The sequence below is a fragment of the Choristoneura fumiferana genome, chromosome Z (genome assembly GCF_025370935.1).
Source record: "Choristoneura fumiferana chromosome Z, NRCan_CFum_1, whole genome shotgun sequence".
NCBI lineage: Eukaryota > Metazoa > Arthropoda > Insecta > Lepidoptera > Tortricidae > Choristoneura > Choristoneura fumiferana.
Window position 1 is genome coordinate 25,310,431 of NC_133472.1, and position 26,301 is coordinate 25,336,731.

The following is a 26,301-nucleotide window of genomic DNA, read 5'->3' on the forward strand; positions in this document are numbered from 1 at the left end:
TTGTAAATATTAGGAATTTAATCACCCTTTTTTACAGTGCCAACCTACTAATAATCAAGTAGGTAAATAATATCGCGTCAACTTATAATCACATTATATAGAATATTTGTTTTTATTGAATGTAGAGTACCTACCTACAAGAAAGAAATGTACATTTAATATTTAATTTTGAACCAATTGATTATAAAAAATAAATTTCACAGAGAAAACAATTTCGGTGTGACTTCTGGGTCCGGGTCCGGGTAGTACTGCAGTAAATCTGCTACCGGTGCTTCTTGATCCTCATAGAAATCGCAAGCAAGCAAGTATTCTCTCTTTGAGTAATCGTCGCCTTTACAAAACATTTCACCTGAAAAATTAGTGTGAAGATTCTAAAATCAACCGAAAAACACCCTCTACTACGAGTATTTACATAAATACCTACTGGTAAATAGGTAGGTAAGGGTACGTAGGTAGGGCAAAAATTTGAATAAAAAAACTTTTGTAATGATTATAATTAAGCTGCTTTTAGTAGAAATAACCGTACCTAAGGTAAACGTCCGAGTGCTCGTGACGCTAATGCCCAATAGACGACACCCTGGTATCATCTCTATTCCTAATGATATAACATTTAATATGCTAACTACTGGGACAGTGACGAGCACTCGTACTTTTATCTTATTTAGTGTATTCGATACAAAATATTTTTCATTCGATAGACAGATGGTTTCTTTGAATTTGAAGATCGAATTTATCTACTTCGACAATCATTTTTAAAAATATATTATTTTTATTACGTTGTCGAGGTATCTAAAGGTAAACAGATGTAGTAAGTGATATGACCGCTGTTGGCAGTATTTAGTACCAACCAAAGTCATCTTCAATTTGGGGCCACAATGGACGTCTATCATCTTGGGTCGACAACGTTCTTCGCCAAGCTCAAAAATACAACCACGATTGGGTTTGATTTGATATCTAAACAATTATTATGCATTTGCCTATTCTGATAATTTGCTTTATATATACGAGCTACAAATGAAAAGAACTGCATGACTCCAAACAGTAGGTGACATGCTTAATACCTACTTATTAAGAATATTTAGGTAACTAAAAATTACGTAGTTGCTTAACTAGACTCTAGTTACTAGCGTATGGTTACCTTCAATATCCATAATGTGAACTGGGCTCTTGGATTCCAGAGCTCCTACACAGTAATGCTCTTCGGTCAAGTCAGGATGCCAGTACATGATTGCGTCGCGGCAGGAAGACCCAGCGATCGGGAGCAATATCCTATCCTAGAAGCGACAATACTAACTGTTAATCGAGTTCAACAACAATCGAATATCCAATCCAATCTATTTAATTTACCTAACTCAAGTTTCACTGTTGGGTACAGTCGAGGGCATAAATATTTATACAGCCATAGCGTCAAATATATAATATGTAGTAGTAGTGGTAGGATACATCGACCCACCATCGACCTTATGGCAGTGGCATAAAGGTGTACTTATACAGTGGTGGTCATATTATAATTAGAAACAACTTATTAGGTACTTCAAAATTTCTCATAAACTAACATTTTTTTTTTACTTAGCATAATAAAGTTTGTTTTCGTTAGTCTATATTGAATCATCGCTTTTGTGTATTATTCTATCAAATTATAAATTAAAGTAAAAAAACAGTGTTTTATATAGTGGACAACTAATAAGAAACGTTTTTAGTTGGGTAGCCGTTGTTATCTATTATGTACAGCTTTACAACGACGTGGCATTGACTCTATCAACTTTTCAAACGTTTCCACTGGAATAGTTGACCTGACCAAGTTTCAACAAAGGCGTCATAAAGTTCGTTGATGCTGGTGAGTTGTTTATTAGACAATGTTTTCTTCACGATGTGCCACAGATTATCTATGGGATTTAAATCCGGGCTATTGGCGGGCCACTCCAACACTGTCGCCAAGGAAGCTTGTGTTCGCTAAGGAATGCTTTCACGCTTCTTGCTGTGTGCTTTGGATCGTTGTTGTTGAAATATCCATGACTGATAAATCACTGTCGGAATGTGGAATCGTTGTCTCTTCTAATGTGGTTTTATACTGGAACTGGTCCAGCATCCCTTCAATCCTTCTCACAGGACCAACCTCGTATCCCGAAAAACATCCCCACACTTTAATATTTCCACCACCGTGCTTCACCACCTTTTTAGTGAATTTGTTATTCAGTGCTTCTTTAACTGGGCGACGTACGTACCGTTTGCCGTCAGAATTTACCAAATTTATCTTAGTTTCGTCCGAAAACCAAACTTTTTCCCATTGGCATGCTTTTTAAACTATATATTGCTTGAATTAAGAATTTATAAATTGTACTAAGGCAGCGCAGCGCGGGGCATTGTACCTACCTAAGACGCTAGCGGCGTTGCCTAGTTGCACTACGAGGCTCAGTCTTTGGGCGAAGAAAAAGCCTGCTCTTTGGTCGCCAGATACGACGATTAGTTTGTCCGACACTTCTTTCATAATTTTTTTTTGTGTCGGACGTTTTATTTAATTTTATGTGTTTTATATTTTTATTTTTATGTAAAAAATCATTGTGTAAATAAATAAATTGTACTGTGTTTCTAATTATATTGTCCACCACTGTAGATATTTTTGACGTCTTAGTAACGTTCATAATACGTATTTCATTATTTCGTGTACATTACCATATTATTTAAGTAAGTACTAAGTACCTAAATTACATATTTTTTTGTTTAAAACTGACGTTTAAGTTAAAAAATTGGTGTAAATCACTGAAAATGTTAATGAATGCTAATGCTATAATAGAAAAAAATAAAAAATCTGTGGCATGACGGCATGACGTACCTAGTGGGGGCGGCGACATATTCATTTTGTAAATTTCATAATTATCTATAGGTACTTAGGTTGAAAATATTTAAGAAAAACTTTTACTAGGTGTTGGTACCTGTTTATTAGCGAAATAGAACACACAACAATATTTTTAGAATTCTTTTCTCTTTATCTGTTTTTTGTTTAGCGGCATAATCGGCGTGAATATACGGTTTTCACTCATGTGTTGTGGTTTTATTGCATTACCATTTAGTGTTTATGTTAGTCAGAATTAAATCGGTTCACAAATAAAATATATACGTAAATGTATAAGAATTTCATCACAGTTTTGGAAGAACCGCTGTTGGCTGAAACTTTGGTTAGCTAAAAACCTAATATTTGGTTAGCTATAGTCATCAAAATGATGAGATGATGATCGAATGTTTGTATAAGTAAATACCAAACTAAAAATATGTATATACTTAGTCTGGCTCTCGAGAAGAAGACGATCGACAGATAAAGGGAAACACACAGACCATCTCAATGAGTTAGAATAGGCCACCATCAGGACCCTAACTTTGTAGTCACGAGACGTACCGTAAAAAACCTGAAAATCACCATAGCTAATCAGGACTCTCTTAATGAAGCAGAATGTCAGCGAGGTCATGTCATGAACCACACGAAATATACTTTCACCTGTATTCGTCCAGGAAATCCATCGCAGCTTCCACTGGCAGGAACCTGAACAACGTGCGCGTTATATTCGACCGTGCTGATAACTCCAGATTTCTAACGCTGCAGGAGATAGCGGCGCTTCACGTGTATCACTCGGCTGAGGACGGGGTAGAGCTCTAGCTCTATCTACCTGGACAGCTGGCAGCAGAAGACGGCAGGTAAGAACAAAGCCGCTGAGAGAACACGGATCCCGTCGTGCGAGAGAAAGGCCAATGGGATAAAAACCGCAAATACGCGGTCACCCGCTACGTCTTGATAGACTAATAGGGATGAAACTGCAGCAAATACTAAAATGGTAAAATAGAGTCGACTTTAGTACTAAAAATACCAATACATTCCCCTGCACGGCGCATTGAAGGTGCCCTACGGTGCGAAACGTTTTCTGCGAAATAGATGGCTGTGAAATGAAAATCTGTAGCTTATGTAGCCTTCTGAGGCCCGACGTAAAATTTCTGTTTTGACAATTTGACCCGAACGTCAGTCAAGTAAAGTTCAAATGTTTTTTTTATGTTACATACTACGCCAGGCCCCACGAGGTTAATTTTTTGTTCAACGAAACATTAGGTATTCGGTGAATACACATTACACAACCTTAACCTTGGTTTATAATGACACTTAATAGGTAATGCGTTAAGAAGTTAAATGGGCTAACCTTACAGATAATTTTGTTATTGACGATCGGTTCCTTAACCTCGCCGGTGCAGAAAAATTTGCGCTTTTTCCTCATGATCACCGTGCTCACTTCAAGGACGGTTTTAATGCTGTTGCCTGTGAATAACAAATACCTACCTTCAGTAAATTAATGATAGCGCAGGTGGTGAAAGGAAAACTAGTGCAAGTCGGACTCGCTCCGTAAAAAATTGTAGGATCCATGAACCAGAAACCCATTCCTAGGCAAAATGTACCTACGCAGTCTGGGGTTATTTTAGATGGTTACGGAAATACGGATATAGACAGACAGTAAATGAAAAATGAGTTTTTCTGAATTTTCTTATTTATTACTTGTACCTTCATATCAAATTTTAAGTTATTTTTAGTACCACTGGACACTTAGTTTAGTACACTAGTTTTAATTCATCTTTTGATGCTTGATTTGATTGCGGTGACTCTAAAAGTTTGATTTTTCCACTGCTCCGAGTCCGAGGAGTAGCAGACCTTATTAATCTCCACGCGTTTCTAAGTAAACTGTTTTGACAGACGGACAGACAATCAGACAGAAGCTCTTTCTCTCAGCACAGCAGAGTTCTTTAGAGCAAAGGCAGTGGTAAAAAATAGACATACCTACTTTTAATCCTATTTTTTTCGTGATTGTAGGTTGTAGAGACATACCGTACATCGCAGTGTGATATGAAACGGGAAATGGGACTAATATGAAATTATTTATAAGCCTTGGAACGAACAGCAGCAGCAGCCTACGCCTACCGTAAGTCAGGCAAGTTTGAGGTTTGAGATTACCTTTTTCACCGTTGATTGCTTCGAGCTCCCGCATGCCTCGCGCCTGCGTCTCCCTGCTATTTTGCTGCTTCATGTAGCTGGCCAGTCGGTACATCGCTTCCACGAACTCATCAATGGGCCCTTAAAATTCATACTTTTTTAAGTTTCAATGATTTAAAATTCTTTAGCGAGTATGCACTGGAGCGCCTTGAGCGTGTTTCAACAGTTTGTAGTCTTCTGGGCAAGGAATTTTCAATACTTAACCGCTGTTTTGAACATGAAACTACCGTAAGACTCACTCATATTAAATGAGTTAATCCGGATAGCTCACGTCTTAAATCGAGTTTAGCTCCAAGTAGTGTTGCTCCTAGAGGAAGAGGCTACAAACTAGCCTGAAACATGTTGAGCTAAACTCGATTTAAGACGTGAGTTATCCGGTTTAACTTTCATTTAATACTTAACTGGTATTTTCTCAACTTCACGTACCTGTTCCAAAACTCGCACCATCCAAGTAATTAAGAAACTGATAAAAGCGCAATGCTTCATCTGATTCTATTTCGTCCATTACTGGTCGCTGTGGGAAAAAATACACTTTACTTGATGCTTAATGTCAGATAACTTGTATATTTTATTTAGAATTGTCTTACGAATTTTCCACTCCAGGCGCCGACGTCCGAGTACAGTGAGTTGACCCTGCTTGGCATCCAGTCCATCGAGGCGCGCGCCACCAGAATTGGATGCTAAAAACTACCATTAATCAGAAACGCAAATCCTAGTTCAGTTTATTAAAATAATTTAGACAAATTTTACAACATTCTTTTACGCCTTACCAGAGTTGGTGGCTTGCACAAAGCATCGTGAGTTAGTAAAATAATAAAAAATAAACAAGAGCTTTTCACGACCATTTCTGCTCCAAACAAGCCAGGATCCAATCGTTGAACCGATGTACGAGCGCAATCTTTGGTAAGTAACTATTTCTTAGTTTATAGCTTGTTACTATAAAATTGCTCAATCAATATTATTTTAATTGGAACTACAATCAATTAAACTATTGTTACTTTTTGCATTCAAAGTTAAACCGCAATTGTGCTATGCAATACCTACCTACCTATTTATTAATTACTAGATGCTACCCGCGATTTCGTCTGCGAAATCCATCCAAAGCAAATTTCAAATCAATTAGTTGACTATCTATAATAAGCACAAAAATTTGAAAAAAATATGAAGTCCATTTATCTTTGGTGATTTGGATTGGAGGTGATTTTGGAGCGTTTATTAGGGAGCGAAGTTGAAACTAATCGACTCTCCCCCTCTCTTCCGGGTGTACCTACCACCTACAACTCCCCCTCACGGCTTCGTATCCCGGATTAAGATTTTCTTCAGTTCTAATTCAGTTTGTAATAGTAGATATTTTTTATTCACTTAAAGTTATTATTTACCTACCTACTTACATACCAACATTGCAAATTTTGTAACAGCATTGAGTGGTATTGCGTTACGCTCACTTTTAGTGGGCGACATTATAAAGGTAGGTACTCGTACTATGATGATAGTGATGAATACCTAACTAATGTAATGTGAAACTCCTTTTGCGCACTTGCCAAAGAAATCACAGCGATATTTAATATGAAAAGGTTCCACCCTAGTACGTGTTTCAGTTTCCTTCACCGTACCTTCATTGCAATTTAAAAATAAGGCTTGTAAAATTTAATCACATTCTATTCATATTCTCCTAGTAGGTATATTAGGTAGGTACAAATGCGGTGGCTTATACTTTTTATCTGGGAAAATTACATAATTATATACTTGGTTCCCACGGGATACCAATAATCGAATATTTCGCAGTCGAAGTCGGGGGTAACGGGATCCTTTCAACTGCCATAATTTTATAAGTCATAATGTAATGTTTGTCATAATAATTGTTAGTCTTATTTTTTCCCCTCTGAATCTGTACATTTTTTATAAATTTTTATATGGTCAAAATAAATGTAAAAATAAATAGTTTCAAATAAAAAAAGGTTTATGTCAAACATTACTCTATGACAAACATTACATTATGACTATACTCCGGTTAATTTAAGGTTTGAATTAACGATCAAATTGTAACACGTTTCTCGATATTTCGAACACATATGGACTAAAAATACCTACATATACATTTATTAGCGTTATTTATTATGTTTTTAATATAGAAGTCCACACAATTTATAATAGTACCGTTGTTTCATTTTAAAAAGTGTGCAAATTTTAAAATAAATAAAGTATAGCCTTTTTAGATTATATCAATTATCGACCAGTCGATATAGACCCCGGGGGTAACAGATAGTATATAAAATATGTAGGTAGAGATAGTCATTCACGATGACGCGTGCCGTGGTTCTTTATGATAATGACATTGTATCATTTTGACAAAATCACGCGTCTTCGTTGATGGCACTAGGTGTAGTATTCAATGAAATTTTATTGGTGTGCTTGCTAGACTAAATTTTAGGGCTGCCAGAACGAGGTTTGCTTTGCACTGCTACACTGTTATACTTATTATTACTCGTACTCTAGCGTTTATTTTCACAACGGCCATTTTCGAGTTAACTTTTTCGCTCTGGCAATACATTTTATTTTTGACGTGTAACGAAAAAAAAAATTTACGTGTAACGAAATGGTCATGAAATTTCATTAAATAAATAAAAAAAAAAATTGAGGTAACCATGGCGTGACGAACAAAAATGAACACGGAACCGAACGAGAACGAATGAATGAGGGCTATCGTTTTTTGTCTCACTAGATGGCGCACTGTTGCATGTGGTTTTTAAGTATGGCTTTCAAAGTCTGTTATTACGGGAGGGAAAACAAAGTTTAGATTAAAATCATATTGAATACACCTTAAGTCCGTGCCATAAAAATATCGAGCATGCTACAGTGTTGCATAGTCCCCGTTTTGTTCGGAAAAAAGGGAGGACAAAGGTTTGCGAAAGACAAAACTGTCTCAAAACACAGGCATTCATTGCTCCGTAACGCATATTTGCCATAATTAATTTCAGATAAGTATTGCAAAATATTCACAAAATTATTCTAATTATAAATAAACCCGCGTAGCTCACCCAAAAACTATGAGATTTGACATTTCGGAGACCTCATGCTACACTAGCGCCTCTAGTGGCGAATTCATACGCGATAGCCCTCATTGGATTGGATGATTGGATGGACGACGAGAAGTGACAGTCAGGATGAGCGTAGTGAGCCACAGAGTACTTTATACATAATACTGAAAGTGCTAGCTACATTCATTTTCGCGCCATTCGTCTGTCTAATACTATTGTTATTATTTCTTTTCTTTCGTTTTAATTAAGTACAATCATGCACGTACGTGTGAGATTATTTGGTAAACCTGACGCAATTGTCGTGGTTGAGTCCAAGCTGACAAAAATTGACCAGTTTCGTCGAATTATAAGAGATAAGTTTAATGTGGAACCAAAGTTGCAACGGCTATTCTACGGCGGAAAACTGGTAAGCATGTTTTTAATGTAATAAGAACATTGTTGTCTGTGCTATAATAATGCGCTGCCAGTAATTTACTTCCGCTTTTAAAACAATAAGAATCAGAAGCTGAACAGAGCTGTATTTTTCTATGATATCACTTTGCTAAGTTGTGATCTGTTTTGTTGGTTAAATACCTATGCGAAATCGTCAGAAAACGCTTTTGCTTTTCTACATGTTTTCTTGCAGTATGATAATTATACCCGGTGTCAAAAGTTTCAAGCATTGACACTGCACTAATACACTTGTTTACAGGTTATAAACCATTGCCGATATTCTGACAGTAATATAATAACTAGGGTTGCTAATCCTACTATTAAAGATAGTATTGTACTATATATTGCCATTGTGAACTATAATACTGTTGAAGAAATTGTATAGTATACAGAAATGCTATATTTCGGTCAGTCCTTTCACATGCAGTTTAGGGTAGCCGTTTTTACCATAACTAGTCTCATATTTTAGGGTTCCGTACCAAAAGGGTCTAAACAAAGGATAGATATAGGATAAATAATAACAAGGGCTTTTACTCACATGTCTGTCCAATGTTCCGTCCTTCTTCCATCTGTTACACAGGTTTTACTGCCAACCAAATGATTGGAGCTACAGTAATTAAAACATACATATTTGCATACATATTGGGGTCTTGTTGACCCAGAACCGCTCAAATTGGCAAATAAATACCTAGTTGACAACCCTAGCTAGTAATAACTCAAACATCTTAGCACCATTTAGTCATCAGAGAGATGAGACCTATTTTTAATGTTTTTTCTAGATATATTTATGACTAAAGATCATAGAATTACATAAGCGACCCATGAAGGAAGAATAAATTTATAAAATCTAAATACCTGACTGCCTTAAAAAAAATGAAAAGTAAAAAAGAAGATTAGTGGTCTATAACTCTGTTAAATAACAGTGTTAATAAGTTTTTTATTCAATTAATTCAAAGATACATTTAATTTAAAATGTTTTAGTTGGATGATGGCTACACATTCCATGACTACAACATCAAGCTCAATGATGTTATACAACTTATGGTTCAGCAGCAGCTTCAGACACCAGATAAAAGTAAGGACACCTGCGAGAAAACTGAGCCTGAGACTAGCAACAAAGAAGCAATTTATACAGGTTTGTAAACATGTCACAATATATTTGGATAGTTTTGATTTCCACTTGGGCTTAGTACATTCAATGCTGGCTGCCAAACCTAGATCCACATGTTGTTCAGATGGTCATGACAGCGGTACTGGTCAAAAATGCATATATGTGTGCACAGTGAACACATTAAATTGTGCTTATTCTCCTGCTGCCCATTAATTAATAAATTAAATAAATATCACGGGACAATTCACACCAATTGACCTAGTCCCAAAGTAAGCTTAGCAAAGCTTGTGTTATGGGTACTACGCAACAGATAAATATAATTATTTAGATAGATACATACTTAAATACATAGTAAACACCCAAGACCCGAGAACAAACATTCATATTTTTCATACAAATATCTGCCCCGACACGGGAATCGAACCCGGGACCTCAAGTTTCGTAGTCAGGTTCTCTAACCACTACGACATCTGGTTGTCTAAATGTAAATACCATAAATACCCAACTTAACACCAATTGAGCTAGTCCCAAACTAAGTAAAGCTTGTACTATGGATACTAGGCAACAGGTAAACATCCTTGTATAGATAAATACATATAAAATATCCAAGACCTGAGAACAAACATTTGTATTTTTCATACAAATTCTGCCCCGGCCGGGAATTGAACCCGGGACCTCAAGCTTCGTAGTCAGCTTCTCTAACCACTTGGCCATCCGGTCGTCTAAACTCTTGACATTGAACTCTTTCACAAGTGACAAAGTTTAATGTTCATAGAAGAAAAATTTTACTTGGGATGCAGGTTTTTTTTCTTTTATCTGATATTTTAATGAGGCTTTAGTACACCAAATGTGACTATGTCAGCCTCATGGGGAGCCTCAGATATAATATATCTGAGGTTACAACATATATTATATAACATATTATTACACTCTCCCTTGTACTGAAATCACGTCTCTAATACAACTGTATTAAAACTTATACACAAAGGTGATTGTACAACTCTCATCATATTCAAAAAACAATTAGGCAAGTGGGATGTGACCAGATCAAACACATAGTGCTGACTAAGAAGGTCCTTAGAAAGGATGGCACAATCAAACCAGGCAACCTTAAAGACCTTGTTCTGTATGGTATGGTATTGTACCAAATGCCCTTTTTCAAAGATGCTGCACTGAAAAGTTCCTGCCATTTAGAAAAGCATTCTTCTTTAGCCAATTGCACTAATTCAGTACTATATGGCTTAAAATCACAATCAATCCCCCCCCTGTGACAGCCAGGCTAGCCAATCTATCTGCCTGCTCATTACCAGCTACCCCAACATGAGATGGAATCCATTGCAAAACAATTTGGGTGCGGTTACATTGCACACTTCTTGAGTCTGAAAGTATAACCACCTTGCTCTGTCCAATAGTCTGAGCATATAAAAGAGCTTCATATATTTATTCTACAATCCAACTTAAACTGCTTAGAGATGTTTAACTGTAGATCAAAAAAAAGCAGCCCCAACCCCCGTACTCTTGGAAACATCCATAAACAATTTATAAAACCCATCATAATTCTTGAACTATCATTTGAATGACATTATTTCTAAGGCAATCAATTGGTACACTTTGTTTGGTTTGCTTACACAATCTACAAAACATTCATTTAACACAAGCTTGAATGTCAATACATGATACCCATATACCAATTGTGTACAGTTTGTATACAGGTAGTTAAAACACACTCTTACTGGGTTCATTTGTGACTATTTTTTAACGCAATCTAACTAAATCTAAGCATTAATAGGTTGCTCTAGATAGGTTGGATTAAATTGAATTTTGGCAGGTGTACATGTAGACCTGATAACATTGCAATAATTGAGTTACATTGGATATTTTTTAACTATCTAGCAATCTTTAACAGATGCTGACAGTCCATTATATGCGATTGGAGACATCATTGACATGAGGGACCGTGAGCAAGGGGCATGGTTTGAAGGAAAAATAGTAAGAATAGTGAGAGATCCAAAAGCTCCCATGCAGACAAAGACTGAGACAAGTAATACAAAACCAAGCACTGAAGTCGAAAGCGACTCTGAAAATAAACCACCAAGTGATGCAACTAACAGTAAGAATACAAATAAGCCAAAGAAAAGAGGTATTGCTGAGTATTTTAGTAAAACACCAAAGAAAAAGCAGATTGAAAATGAGGTCCAGCCAAAAATGCAAAGTGATGAAAAAAATGAAACATATCTGTTGTATAAAATACAATTAGATGATGAGTAAGTGTGATATATATTAATTGTAAGACAAATATGTACTTAATGATAGTATTTCTTTGCATGATGTTAGAAACTGATCTTATCTGTATTTTATTACTAATAAAAATGTTTTATTCCAGTGATGAGAATACTCACCATTACTGCCAATTAAAGGAAATACGACCCAGAGCCCGCACAGTACTTGAAATTAAAGATCTAAAAATAGGGCAAAAAGTCATGCTCAACCACAATACTGAAGACCCATTGGAGAAAGGATATTGGTGGGAATTGTAGAAAACTCTTATCAAGATTATTTTCTCCCCAGTTTTATTATCTTTATTATGTTTACTGAGAACATTTTTAGGATTTAGTATGTTTGTTAGACAAATGATCTTGATGCATACTTTTTTTATTTAACTTAACTCATAGGTACAACTTTTCTTTTTTATTATAATTACAATTATAATCACAGGTATGATTTCAAGATAGAAGAAATAAAGAAATTAAGGACCAGTCATGAGCTTCTTGGAACGATATATCTTGGCCCTGAGGCTGTTCCTCAAAATGATACAAAAGTCAGAGTACTGGATAAGATCTTTGCTATTGAAGAAGTGGTGCCACTTGCTGACAGAAGCCTTGACCAGAAAAACACAATGGCTACTCAACCTGATAAAAGTAAGCGCCCCTATTGATTGTTACCTAGGTTAGTGTGACACAATGACAATGCATGCATGTTTTATCTTATCACTCATTGAAGTTAAAGTAAATAATACCCTATCGATAAAAAAAGGTGCAAAGGTAGAGATAAAAAAACCGGCCAAGAGCGTGTCGGACACGCCCGAAATAGGGTTCCGTAGCCATTACGAAAAAATTAAGTAATATTTTTTTAAGGATTTCGTATTTTGTACGGAATATTCCAAGTTTAGGTATATTTTATACCTTAGGCTGCTATTTACTCTTAAACTACTAATAAGTGAGATAGTAGATAAAATTGTAAGTTTGATATACTTATTACCATCCTGAATTTTTTCAAGTTTTTCTACCCACCGGTTTAGATTTTAGAAAGAGGGGGGGGGGGAAGCCCGATTTTAACGAATTTATTTTTTATTGGATATTTAGACTGGATGGCAAACGATAAACATCTGCAACACCAGGGGTATTGCAGATGCGTTGCTAACCTAGAGATCTAAGATGGGATACCTCTAGTGCCAGTAATTTCACCGGCTGTCTTACTTTCCACGCCGAAACACAACGGCAGGATTAGCGAGCAAGATGGTGGTAGCAATCCGGGCGGACCTTGCACTTTTAAGTTGAATATTTTGCAAACAGATCACTGAATCGAAAAATCGTCTTAGCAACCCCCTAATGGTTTTAAAAGACCTATACTTATGTATTCGTGCAAATAACAGCTTTCTAGCATTGATAGTCCCGGAGCAAAGCCGCGGACGAACGGACAGACAGACAGACATGGCGAAACTACAAGGGTTCCGTTTTTGCCATTTTCGCTACGGAACCTTAAAAATAAAAAAGGAAGGACATTGCACTGAATTTAAATTGAATCTCTGTTAGATGTAGGTATAAATATTAACTTAATTGTACAGTCAACAAAGATATCGTTTACGGCCAAAGTTACAAAAATATGTAATACACAATAAGTCAATTAAGTTTATTCGTTTATTTTCGTAACTTTGGCCATATCGATATCTTTATAGTTGTCTGAACGTAAAAAATCTTTTTCACCAAAAAAAATTTTACTAAAACAGTTTTCCACTGATAAGCTTGCATGCTTAAAATCCGCCTGTTTATGGCCATACATGATATAATTTTATTATACTTTTCAGGAGCATTGCCACTAAATTGTTTGACGTGCCGCGACGACGAAGATGCGCCTTGCAAGGATTGCGGCTGCTTCTTATGTTCCGGCAAAGAGTTCCCTGAAAAAGTATGCTATTTTACAAATGTAATTAATGCTACCTGATTTACTTGGACATTACAGAAAAAAACAAACTTTTACTTCAAGATTAATCCATACTATGTTATAAAAGCGAAAGTGTGTATGTTTGTGTGTTTGTATGTTTATCCGTCTTTCACGTCGAAACGGAGCGACGGATCGACGTGATTTTTGGGATATAGTTTATGGGCCAGAGAGTGACATAGGCATACTATACGGCAAAAGCTAGTTGGTTCATAATTATCTATTAAAATTTAACAATTTGTCATTTATTAAGCACGCCTTAATTGCAATGCGAACTCGTTAAGTAGAAGCAATAATGCATTAAATATTGCGTCCAAAATATTAATTCTGTCATTGTTCAAACTACTTCAACTTTATTGATTCACTAGCTTTTGCCCGCGACTTTGTCTGCCTAGAGTTTTATATTTACACAATACTCCATAAGAATGAGTTTAATATCCCGCATTGCCCGTATGCGTAGGATTTTCGAAAAATCAACGTCTAATCTAAACTGTCGTCCCTTGACGATACTATCGATACTGTAGGAGCGATAGTATTGACAGTATCACCTAATTTTCACTATCAATACTATCGATAGTATTGCAGCACGTCGATATTTTCGATAGAACTATCGCGCTATCGACTGATTTCTCAAGGTCGACTATCGATATTGAAACTATCGCTGTCGCAACAACACTGGTTCCAAACCGTTTGACATTTAGTCCGCAAACGACACAGAGAAAAATGCTTTTTTTAAAGTACCCACCTTCGTAGCCATTAAGTGCTTAAAGGAGGCGATACGTATGAATATGAATGCGATTTAATTACGATTAGGAATAATTCATTTTATCTATTATTACGTAGTATATTAAATAATTATCCAATGAGGGCTATCGCTTATGAATTCGCCGCTAGAGGCGCTAGTGTAGCGAGAGGTCTCCGAAATGTTTTAGGTGAGCTACGCGGGTTTATTTATTCCACTATATTATTATAAATGCGAAAGATTGTAAGTCTGTTTGTTTATTTGTTTGTTACTTCATCATGTATAAACCACTGATCCAGTTTAGATGAAATTCGGTGTATAGTTGGCGTCCCGGAGAAGGACATAGGATAGTTTTTATCCCGGAAAATGGCATAGTTCACGCGGGATAGTCAAAACCGAATTCTACGCGGATGGAGTCGCGGGTAACGGCTAGTAATTAGAATAATTTTGTGAATATTTAGCAATACCTGAAATTAATTATGGCAAATATGCGTTACGGGCAATGAATGTCTGTGTTTTAAGATAGTTTTGTCTTTCGAAAACTTTTGTCCTCCCTATTTCCGAACCAAACGGGACTACGCAACACTGTGGCATGCTCGATATTTTTATGGCACGGTTTGAAGGTATTAAATATGATTTCCAATAAAGTTTGCATTGAAATCCGTTCAGCCGTTCTCACGTGATGCACGGTCAAATAAACGACAAACAGATAAACAGACAAAAAATCTAAAACTGTTGGAACGTGTTCTGTTATTGGTTCTAAGTATCCCCGCCAACTTTTTTTCGGATATCTTCCATGTTCGACCCTCTTCAGGTTTATTATATGTATAGATAGATGACAAGCGGTCGCTTTAGGTTATGGCATTGTTATAATGATTTAAAAAAGTTTCAGGTATCTCCTCATTAAAATGATAACATTTAGTTCTCAATTAAAATTTTCTGTTTCTTGCAATGCGAAGGCTTACGTCGATACTTTACTTGAAGATAAAAAAAAATTACATCACTACCGCGATCGCTGCACTCTGATTAGCCGATCTGAGGTCAAGCAGGACTCTAGAATCTGGAAAGATCCTACTAATATTATAAATGTGCCACTTAGTGAGTAGGTACGTGTTTACTTGCGTGAGTGCATGTTTTAACTCTAAAATGGCTGGACGGATTTGGATGAAATTTGGAATGTAGGTAGCTGGATCTCTGGAATAATTTATAGGCAACTTTTTATCCCGTTATTACTGCGCGATTAGGGTTAACATCCCGAAAAGAGATCAGTATCATAACCTTTTATGGCACCTTTATCGGAAATCAGAAGTCGTCAAATACCGTATTAAGGAGCGACCACACCGCTGCTAAAAAACATGGTGACGGTACGGAATCGCAGTGACTCGCCGTAAGCGTCACGATTTTACCGCATGCCCTCCCCACCGCTGCTCAAAATACGTAGACGGTGCGGAATTGCAGTGACGTTCCGTAAACGTCACGACTTTTGATGGAGAGCATGCAATAAAATCGTGACGCTTACGGCACTTTACTGCGATTCTGTGCCGTCTCCGTATTTTAAGCAGCGGTGTGGCCGCTCCTTTACGGTCTCCCCCACATCTATTGACGCGGTATCGGCAAGAGCCGATAGAAAAAAGGTTTACGTCCACGCAATAAGATCTAAAAAGGGTAAGTTCGGCTGGGGTCAGCTTGGACCGATGCCTACCGACGCGTCAACGTCTTTTTCGCTATTATTACTAGTCATAAAGCTTTTTTCTATAGGCTTTCGCCGATTCCGCGTCGTTAGATGTGGAGAGGCCCTTAGATAGGTCGTGTATTCAATCATTATTGGTGTGTCTGTATTGGCAGATAGTGTTATGCGACGAGTGCAACAAGGGCTATCACATGATCTGTCTGACGCCGCCGCTGGTGGCGCTGCCGGAGGAGGAGTGGTACTGCCCGGCGTGCCGGCGCGACGCCAGCGCGGTGGTGGCGCCCGGCGCGGCACGGCAGGCGCGCCGCGCCGCCTCGCAGACCAAGCGGGACTGGGGGCGGGGCATGGCCTGCGTCGGTCTGTACTCGCACATAAGCGGCATTATTTCGGCTTCTGGTCTATGCCGATTCCCTTTAATTTTGAATGGAAACAAAATTACTTTAAAAGATTTTAAAAAATGTGGAAATGAAATAAAAGGGAATTTTTGCTTGTATTTTGTTTACCATGCTGCAAATTTGAACCTTATGATTTATGCCATAAAAATACAGGATGTGATTTTTTTTGTTATTGAGTTGACAATTCCCTCCCCAGCCCCAGTTGCCACAGCAAGAGTATTTACAAAAAAATCACAAAGCAGTGCGGATCGTGCGTGAACTAAACACACCAATGAACTGCTCCGTAGGTGTTTGCAGTGCCCCTCACTTTTTCTTTCACCGAAAAGCTCATCGTAAATTTTAAATGCGATTTCGGTCTAAATAATTCTAGCTAGAGACGGTATTTCAATCCTTAAATATTTTCAAAGAATAAGTTCTTTATTTATAGTTTTACTCTGAAAAGCAGTTTAGACCTGCAAGAAAAATTTAAATAAAGGTCAAGTTGCAATGAAGTTTCTTGTGAGGCAGTAAAGCGAACGTAATTGTATTGGTCAATCGCACGCCGCAATGAAATGCAACTTGCAAGATTATTCTTGCCAGTCAAAATCGTGATTTAGAGCTTATCTAAATAAGCTCCTTTAAATGCGTCATTTGTTTTGTCTAGGTAAAACTAAAACCTGCTCAATGCCTCCAAACCACTTTGGACCCATACCCGGTATTGAAGTCGGCATGTGTTGGAGGTTCAGGATACAGGTATGCAAGTCAATCTTATACCATAAATGTTTGATGTCATATTTCATCAATCATTTGCGATAAACTACTTGTTAATTTCAGCTGTCGGAGTCAGGAGTGCACCGGCCGCCGGTGTCGGGCATCCACGGTCGCGACGTCGAAGGCGCCTACAGTATTGTGTTGTCAGGTAAGACGTTTTTTCCATCATCATGATATCAGCCGCAGGACATAAGCCTCCCCTATAGATCTCTACTCCTTCTTGCGTCAGTATTATAACGCTCCGATGAAATCGAACGAATGAATGCGATGTGCGAAACGAATTTTCGCACTGATAATAATAAGAGGTAATACTTAAGATACGTCTAGGTACTCCTTACTGTTAAAGTTGAATCATTTTTTTCCCTACTACTAATATAAACCTATTAATCTTATATCTTAAAACTAGCAATTCTTGTATATTCATTTCGCGATCTCAGAAACAGCTCTAACAATTTAGGTGAAGTTGGTTTTATAGGGGTTTGGGGATGAATAATCGGTCTAGCTTGATCTTATTTCTGGTAAAATTTCTTAGTTTCTGCCCGAGCAAAGCTAAGTCACCCAGGTATAATATACGAGTAGGTAGTAATATAGGTGGTAATGAAATTAACCTGTCCTCTACCAGAGGCACAAATTTGTGCCCAAATTCCTTTGATCCTGTTATCCTGGGAGATGACAGATTAATGAGTGGATGTCAAAATCCCGCTGTCATTAGGTACATGTTCTTGTGTGCGTGACCTCAACTCCGGTGGCACTACTTATACATAAATGTAAACTGATGCGACTGCTTATGATTGATTATAGGTACATTAGGTAGAAATAATTAAATATAATTGTTATTCGTCACAGTTCTTTATTTCGTTGACACGCGATTGTCTGCTGCGATGTGAGCCGCCGTGTGATGTGTTCACAGGCGGGTACGAGGACGACGTGGACCACGGCGTAGAGTTCACGTACACGGGCAGCGGCGGGCGCGACCTGTCCGGCAACAAACGCACCGCGGAGCAGTCCTGCGACCAGACGCTCACGCGCGAGAACAAGTCAGTATTGCCTTCTTAACCCTTTACCAGGCCCCGAAGAACCAGCGTGCCTTAATACGTACTTTATATGCTGTTGCAACCGTATTGAACGCCTTGTAAAAAATGTATTTATGAAAGTCGGAGATCTTCCTTTAAACCAGAAATAAAAATGTGGGTTACGGTTATCCCATCGCCTGTCTAAGTAATGAACTGTCATACTAGATTTTGTCTTATTATATTCTTGATCAGGCCATGGGATATATTCCACCCACATCTTATATCGGTTATAATAGTCAAGGTTTAACTCCAAATCTCCTACGAAACATTATATCAATCACTGAAAACATTATTTTATGATCTTCATTCATGACACGCTTCAAAATCCAATAATATATCTTTAGCAGCCGTTTAAATCCACTTGACCAGTGATGTTAGTGGTTTGTTTACAAATTCGAACACTACGTTTATTTGGGCAAAAATGGTACAGTCGAGTTCACAAACTTGTGAGCAAATATTTGATCAAAAATATCTGAACACGCTTCTACCTTTTATAGAACACAATAAGAAAAACTCCAGATTGAACCATTGTTATTTTCATGATAAAATAATCATGCTATACCATTGTAGACTAGGATGTGGGATGACTCTATTCCATTGCCTGGCTAGAATTTGCCTGTGTGGGAACTATTCTTCCCATGGCCCGATTAGATTTTGGGTCTCTTTGGTACATGAATTCGCTCTAGGTTGAACACAAAAACTGTTTTATTACTTACGTGAGTTTTTATGACATGACAAGACAATTTACCGGACCATGCGAAAAATAGCTCCCACACAGTTAAACTCTAGTAAGGCCATGGGATAAAGTCAACCCACATCCTAATTCTGGTCATACACAATAATGCATGAATATTTAGCAATGTTTACGATTACATTAGCTTTCAACACTCAAAATCTACAAAATATCAAAAAATTGTTCGACCTATGTACTTCTGTTTCATAGAAATTATGGAAAGTGTTCGAATTTTTCCGTAGTTTACTGAAATTAGCGTTCAAGTGAATTTAAACGGCTGCCAAAGATATATTACGCAATTTAGAAGCGTGTTGTGAATGAAGATCATAAAATAATATTTTCAGGGATTGACAAAATATTTTGTAGGTGGTTTGGAGTTAAAACCTGACTACGGTAACCAATATAAGATGTGGGAGGAATATATCCCTTGGCCTGGTAAAGGGTTAAGGCAAAAACCGGTATAAAAAAGTTTTGAATATACCATTGTGTAGCTTGAGACATTCCGCATCAGATGGTATAAATATCTCCAAGTGTTTTTTTTTTTTTTTTGATACCGCATTTTTTCTTTTTAAAAGGGCAGAGTAGCGCTACCTCCTTCATAAATACATTTTATTAAAGCCACATCATTTTGTTTACCCCGTCATACCCCCTCATAAAAAACCGTAGTCTCGTTTGTTTCAAATATTATTATTTAAAAAAAATTAAAAAGCATTTTAACTATAAGGATACCATATAAAATTATGTACTTATCACGTGGGTATTTTTAACGTTTGTCATCCCAGTACTGTCATCAGATATATTCAAATAGACTTCTTTGAAAAACGTATTATATCTATAGTACTGACGCAAACCAACATGTCGATTGGGTCACCCTTGATCTGAACCAGTGTTTTTGTCCAACCTAAAGCAAGGTCTAGAGTCTAGACGAAGCCAGTAACGCTGGCGCTAGTCCCAGATGGTCACTGACTTAAAAAAATAACCGGCACTTTATTCCCGCCAGTGCTGGCAGCCAGCGCTGGCTTGTCTTGAAAAACTATAGGCCAATAACAACACAGTACTGATACCACAAACGGGACTTATCACGCTAAACACATGAGTAATATTTACCTCAACGTTTCGACCACATTACAGTGGCCGTGGTCACGAGTAGACTGAAGGGTGGGGTGTAAAGTCCGCCTTGCAGCGCGAGTCCTTCGAACTACCCGCACTTGATCCCAAATAATACCGAACTCGTATCTCGAACTACCTGCACTTGGTCATTTTTTATTTGTCACCCCATCAAAAAAAAACGACACATAACACAGTACTGACTGCCAGTCACTGGCAGCCGACACTGGATTCGTGTAAACCCAGCTTAATCACGATAAATTACGTACTGAAATATCCAGCAAGGTTAGGATTGAGTTTATTTGTTGTTGTGTGCAGAGCTCTGGCGCGCAACTGCGCTGTGAAGAAGATCACTGAGGAGGGCGGCGACGCGGGCGAGGCGTGGCGCGACGGCCGACCCGTGCGCGTCGTGCGCTCCTACAAGATGCTCAAACACTTCCCCAAGTACGCGCCCAAGGAGGGCATCAGGTAAAGCATATTTAATATCTCACTTCACAAGTTTTATTTTTCATATATATTAATATTAATGACTCGAGTCGTTCGATTGACATACATTCGTGATCTTTCTTTCCCCCAACGCTAGTTGAGCGCGAAAAACACCATTCTTTGGTGTGGTGGTCATGAGAACTAGCTTAGTTTGTACGTTGTTCTATTGTATGTTGTTTAAGTGAAAACTTGGGATTCTCCTTGCTTATAAATTCGTGTCCCACTGGCCTCTGTCTTACACGTGTGTTCCCGGACTATCGGAGTAGGAAGCTCATTGAATTCATTACTTTTAGCTAAAGTTTTCTGCGAGTCTTAAGGCAGGAGTGTATGTAACTTTAACTGTGTGCAGATACGATGGCATCTACAAAGTGGTGAAGTACTACCCGGAGCGCGGGCTGTCTGGGTTCCGCGTGTGGAAGTACTTGCTGCGCCGCGACGACCCCAGTCCCGCGCCCTGGGAGCCCGAAGCCAAGCAGTTCCCTATCGTTGTTAGTATTCTGCTTTATTTTATTCATCAGCCGCAAAACATCTAAAGCTGATTATAAGCTTGCCGTTGCATAGTCAGGGGCGACATTAGGGAACACCCAAATACTCCGAAATATTTTATTCCGAATTTGCTAATTCCGATTTTCAAAACTCCGATTTTCACAATTCCTAAGACTTATAATTCCGATTACTTAAAAACACGAAATTTAATTTTCCGAATTCCAAAATATCGATTTTTTAATATCCGATTTTTAAAACTCCTAAGAATGAAAAGCACGAAATGTTATTGGCCCGAAGTATAGTATTCCGATTATCAATTTTCCGAAATGACATCGCTAATTCGGAAATATGACATTCGTCAAAATAAACTTCGTGGTTTTAATAATCGGAATCTTGATTTCCAATCTCGAATTAAAGGTTGCGGAGCTCCGTCGACCTTGTGTCACATTGCTGAAAATCAATAACAGTAAATACTGTTTTAGGCCAATCTAACCTACATAGCTTTAGTTAATAAATCGGGATTTATTATTGATCGGTGTAATGACATCCGGAATTTTGAAAATCGGTATTTTAGTAATCAGAATTCGTATTTTTGACATTTTGGATTATTATTAAGTCGGACTTCTTATTGTTCGGTTTTATTATAATTTGGAATTCTGAAAATCGTAATTTTTAACATTAGGTAATTTTAATTTTCGTATTTATAAAAATCTGATTTATGAAGAATCGGGATAGTCATATTAGGAGTTTTAAAACATTCGGACTTATAAAAATATTTATGTAGTGTAGTGTACCCGCGACATTATGTACATATAGTCAAAAGAGTACAATTCCAGTCAAAGCCGCTATACGAGTATAATATGTGTCACTAAAATTTCACCAAGAGGTCTTGCTTTTGTTACATAAATAGTAGGTATCAACCGCTTTGAAATTTCTTGCCAGTGTAATTATAGTTTCGCTTTAAAAAATATGTATGTGTATGTAATGCTTGTAAATGTTTTAGTACCCCGACGGCTACCTAGAAGCCGAGGCAGAAAAGCAAGCACTTAAAGCAAAAAATGGAAAAGGCCAGAAAAACTCGAAAGGAGCAAAAGGAGGGAAAAAGCGGGCACTGCGAGACATATCTACTTCCTCTGAAGACGACGATAACGCGCCGCCAGTCAAACGCCGGAAAAATCTATTCGCAAATAAAACGGCCAAAGGTACATTATGCTCTTTTATTGTTGATGTAGAAAAAAAACTATCTATCAATAAATACGCACGATACGCACGAATCACATATTCATGTGGCCTAAAAAACATTTAATCTACATGAGATACGTAATTAAATTTCAGTAACCAAAAATGATGCTCAGAAACCTAAAGAAAAACCCCAAGGACTGACGGACGAAGAGCGAGACGCTATCAAAGCAGACGAACTCAACGTTAAGCTATGGGACGAGTGTCTACTGGTAGCCGACACACGAGGCAAAAAGGTTCAAAATACTGTTAAAAATGCATTATACTACTGCATATGCATTTCATTTAGCTCTGGTAAAAAATGGCATTAACTTATCGAACGCGTGTTAACAGGAGTTCGTGGAGTACGTGAGCCAGATGTTCCTGTGCATCATCTGCCAGGAGGTGGCGGCCGGGCCGGTCACGACGCCCTGCCTCCACAACTTCTGTGGGGTAAGTTCATTTTAAATATATTAGACTGACGTGCGAAAAACGACACCCTGGCTATATTGATATACATTTCTAATAGTAACGCGTACAGAATAGCCATTATACCCTGTCTATAGGCTTCAGTCGCTACACAGGTGACGAGTTGGTGACGAGGAGACTGGTTAAAGTGTAAACCTTCAAAACATTATTCTTTCTAACATATCATGTACTTTTTAATAAAAAGCTTTAAATCGTAGAAAGCGACAATGCCCCTGGTGTGATTGTTGTCTTACAATAGGGGTCATTCATTTATTACGTAAGACGATTTTTACTAAGTTTTGCCCCCCCCCCCTAAATTAGTTAAATTAAGAATCGTCCGACACCCCCCGCCCCCTGTTTAATATTTATTACGTAAGAATCTAAAAAAAGGAATATATACGTTTGGTTGGTTTTGATGTTTATTTTTAAAGTAACAATTTTTAGGAACGTTTACAATCATGTTGGATAGAATAATTTGAATCATTTGGATAATCACTACATAACATTTTCAGCTCAAAACCCACCCAGATAGTGGATCTGCCTACTGGAACATCTCTAATATCAGGGCCCAATTGCATAATAAAATACAAGCTAAAATCAAGCTAGAATTGAGTGAATTTCAATACAAAATCGCTAATACTATTAGCTTGTACTTTGTTGTGCAATCGGGCCCTGGTGTTGCTTCTTCTCGGTCATTGCCCGCGCTTTTTCAAATCTTAACTGCGTATTTTTGTGAGCTTACGTAAGAACTATCAAGACTCCCTCCCACCTCCTTGTAAGAAAAATTAAGACATGGTCGACCCCCCTCCCCCCTAATAAATGAACAAATGAATGGCTCCATATCGGCGGTGACAATGTGTCGTGTTGCGCAGGCGTGTATGAAGCTGGCGGTGAAGGCGTCTGGCGCGCAGTGCCCATGCTGCCGCGCGGCGCTGCCCGACGCGCCGCCGCACAACGCGCCGCTGCAGCGCGCGCTGCGCTTCGTCATGCCGGGCTACGACGCCGGCAAGAAGTAAGCCCCTAGCGCCTGCCCTACACCATCTAGCTCTAATTCGCACGAGAGCTTGTCAACGTTCCGTATCATTATACGCGAGTCGTTTGTATCCCGAGCGGAGGCGAGGTTTGATAATTCAGTCGAGGGTAAAATGGGTTTTATTAACAAGTTAAACACTGAACTTTTCACTTGATTGCGAGGAAGTTAAACTGCAACAGTGCAAACCTATGTTCATGTATATTTATGACAATGCAAGTACTGTCAGCAAAAAAAGCTTGTATTAAAAATGTTTTTTTTTATGGTTAGGTTATTTTTTTAATAATTTTTAATTTGTATAAAGCTAAAAATCAAAACCATTAAAATAAATCAACTAAACTAAAAATGTATAATTATATAGCAATGCAAGAAAAATAAAAGATGCCTAGTAACTGTAAGTGAACATTAGTTGCCACTGCTGCTATTTCATCTCTTCGCAATCGAAGTGATAAGCAGTTTAAAACTCTAGCATTAAACCCATTTTTCCCCACGACATCTATCCATCCTCCTTATATCCATGGCTATATGAACGTCTCGGGTAAAATGTTACGTTTTATGCTCTTGTTGTACAATCTACTATTAAATAACAAATTAATACTTACCCATATAATACACACGATAGCGCTTTTAAAACGCGGCGCTTTTAGAATTTAGACGTTGAGATGTCGAAAGTAAGTCGAATCAAGCTTAAAATACCGTCTTCTAAGCTCTAGTGTGAATTGGGCCGTACACTTGGGGAAAGAAAGGAAAACAGGGCTGAAACGAAATATGTACGTATTTGTCAGTTCATAGCAACTTTGACAGAGGTCCTCCGTTTGTTCTCCAATTGTGTCAAAAATGTCATTTGTTTTTTAAGTATTTTCGAATTATGTGATGTAGTACCTCCTCTTTATTGAATTTGTTTCAATTTGTTTTTAAAACTTATTAGTTTTTTAATTGTCAATCAATATATCAAATGGGTAGATTGTGACCAGGGAACGAATCGTTCGCAGTCTTGATTTAATTCCCTCTATAAGCAGTGGAATAATGATATCCTTAATCGTGCATTGTGTAATTCTCAAGAGGTTTTCTTTAATAATTACTATTTAATAAAATTATGAACCAGCCTTGACCAAAGCGCTGACAGATATACTTTAATCTGTTATTAACTGTTTTTAGTTTTAAGTACTCAATGTAGACTAATAACTTTATTGTACTACCTCTTTACTTTAAGGTATATTCGAACCAACCAATACAAATAAAGTGAAATGATAAACCCATTGTCAATTCTTGAGACAGCACTTTTCTTGAATGCTGAATTGTTTGATAATAGAAGCTGTGCTTCGACACTGAAGGGAGTAAAAGTGTATTTGCCAATAATTGTTTTTCAATCTTGAGTTTTTTTCATCTGTTCTGATTAACACAAGCTAGAATCGAATTTTATCTTTATTCTAAAGGTAAACATTTTTAGCGAATAGCGGAAAAATAAATGTTAAGTAACACTTCGTAATGATTCCATTTTTTATTATTTTATTTTTTTAATTTTTTAAGTTGTTATGATGGGTTGAATGTTTTACGATGATTATTGCATGATCAGAGTAAGTATGTCTCGACGATACCTTCAATTATAGATTATTGGGCATGGAACTTCGGCAATGGATGATTGAATACTCAAAACGAGTAATTGCCATTCCTTTTTATATTTTTAAAGTTTTTATCAAACATCAGTAGGAAATTATTGTTACCTTAATAAGTTTTGAATAAACTGGTGCCGGTATTTTGATATAGCTGTTTTAAACTTCTTATTTACAGTATTACAGTTTTAAAAATAACTTAAGCAGTTAACAACCTTAATATGCGTACTTTTTGCTTTTGCCGAATGGGTTACCTCTTGCTGTTTAGATTTAATATTACCATGTGACATTTCTGTCAATGTTTGAGAGAAGATTTTATTATTTGACTTTTCTTTTAAAAAAAATTATGATGATGTTGTAAAAACTTTATCCTTCTGGTTATATTAAGATTGGCAAGATGTTGTTAATAAACTTCCTTTGATTAATGAGTAGTTTTAATAAAATTGCCACAATCAAGGACACTAAACTAATGGGAGCTGCAGTTGGACAAATTGAATGTATGTATTGTTTTTGGTTCTCCAGTTCAAATTATGAAAATCAGCTGTAGTCCCCACGACTAATTGCTTCAAATGAGTACCTGGGTAATAACCTAACTTAGGAACCTAACCTACTGAAGATTCTTATTAATGTTCATATTGAGATTTGACAATAATTTTACAACATCAGGACATAGAAAATAAATTTG

The 26,301-nt window shown here is 37.3% G+C and overlaps 2 protein-coding genes across 3 annotated transcripts; one reads left to right on the forward strand and one right to left on the reverse strand.

Annotated features, from left to right (window-relative positions):
• LOC141432529 (uncharacterized) lies at window positions 1–5,881 on the reverse strand. The gene is made up of 7 exons (XM_074094142.1): window positions 5,797–5,881; window positions 5,614–5,706; window positions 5,453–5,540; window positions 4,988–5,107; window positions 4,185–4,300; window positions 1,139–1,274; window positions 1–349 (listed from the first exon to the last, which is right to left on the reverse strand). Exons 1-7 carry the CDS (start codon window positions 5,869–5,871, stop codon window positions 198–200), a joined length of 780 nt encoding a protein of 259 aa, XP_073950243.1. The 5' UTR covers window positions 5,872–5,881; the 3' UTR covers window positions 1–197.
• LOC141432485 (E3 ubiquitin-protein ligase UHRF1-like) lies at window positions 5,851–26,282 on the forward strand. 2 transcript variants are annotated; one of them, XM_074094081.1, is made up of 16 exons: window positions 5,851–5,929; window positions 9,478–9,631; window positions 11,514–11,871; window positions 11,991–12,131; window positions 12,323–12,525; window positions 13,692–13,792; window positions 16,413–16,614; window positions 17,296–17,384; window positions 17,466–17,550; window positions 18,313–18,439; window positions 20,634–20,783; window positions 21,151–21,289; window positions 22,291–22,489; window positions 22,623–22,762; window positions 22,860–22,958; window positions 23,846–26,282. In XM_074094081.1, exons 2-16 carry the CDS (start codon window positions 9,538–9,540, stop codon window positions 23,987–23,989), a joined length of 2,271 nt encoding a protein of 756 aa, XP_073950182.1. In that variant the 5' UTR covers window positions 5,851–5,929; window positions 9,478–9,537; the 3' UTR covers window positions 23,990–26,282. The 2 variants fall into 2 exon arrangements, with proteins under 2 accessions (XP_073950182.1, XP_073950174.1); XM_074094073.1 differs by lacking the exon at window positions 5,851–5,929 and adding an exon at window positions 7,815–8,470.
• The last annotated feature ends 19 nt before the right edge of the window (window positions 26,283–26,301 follow it).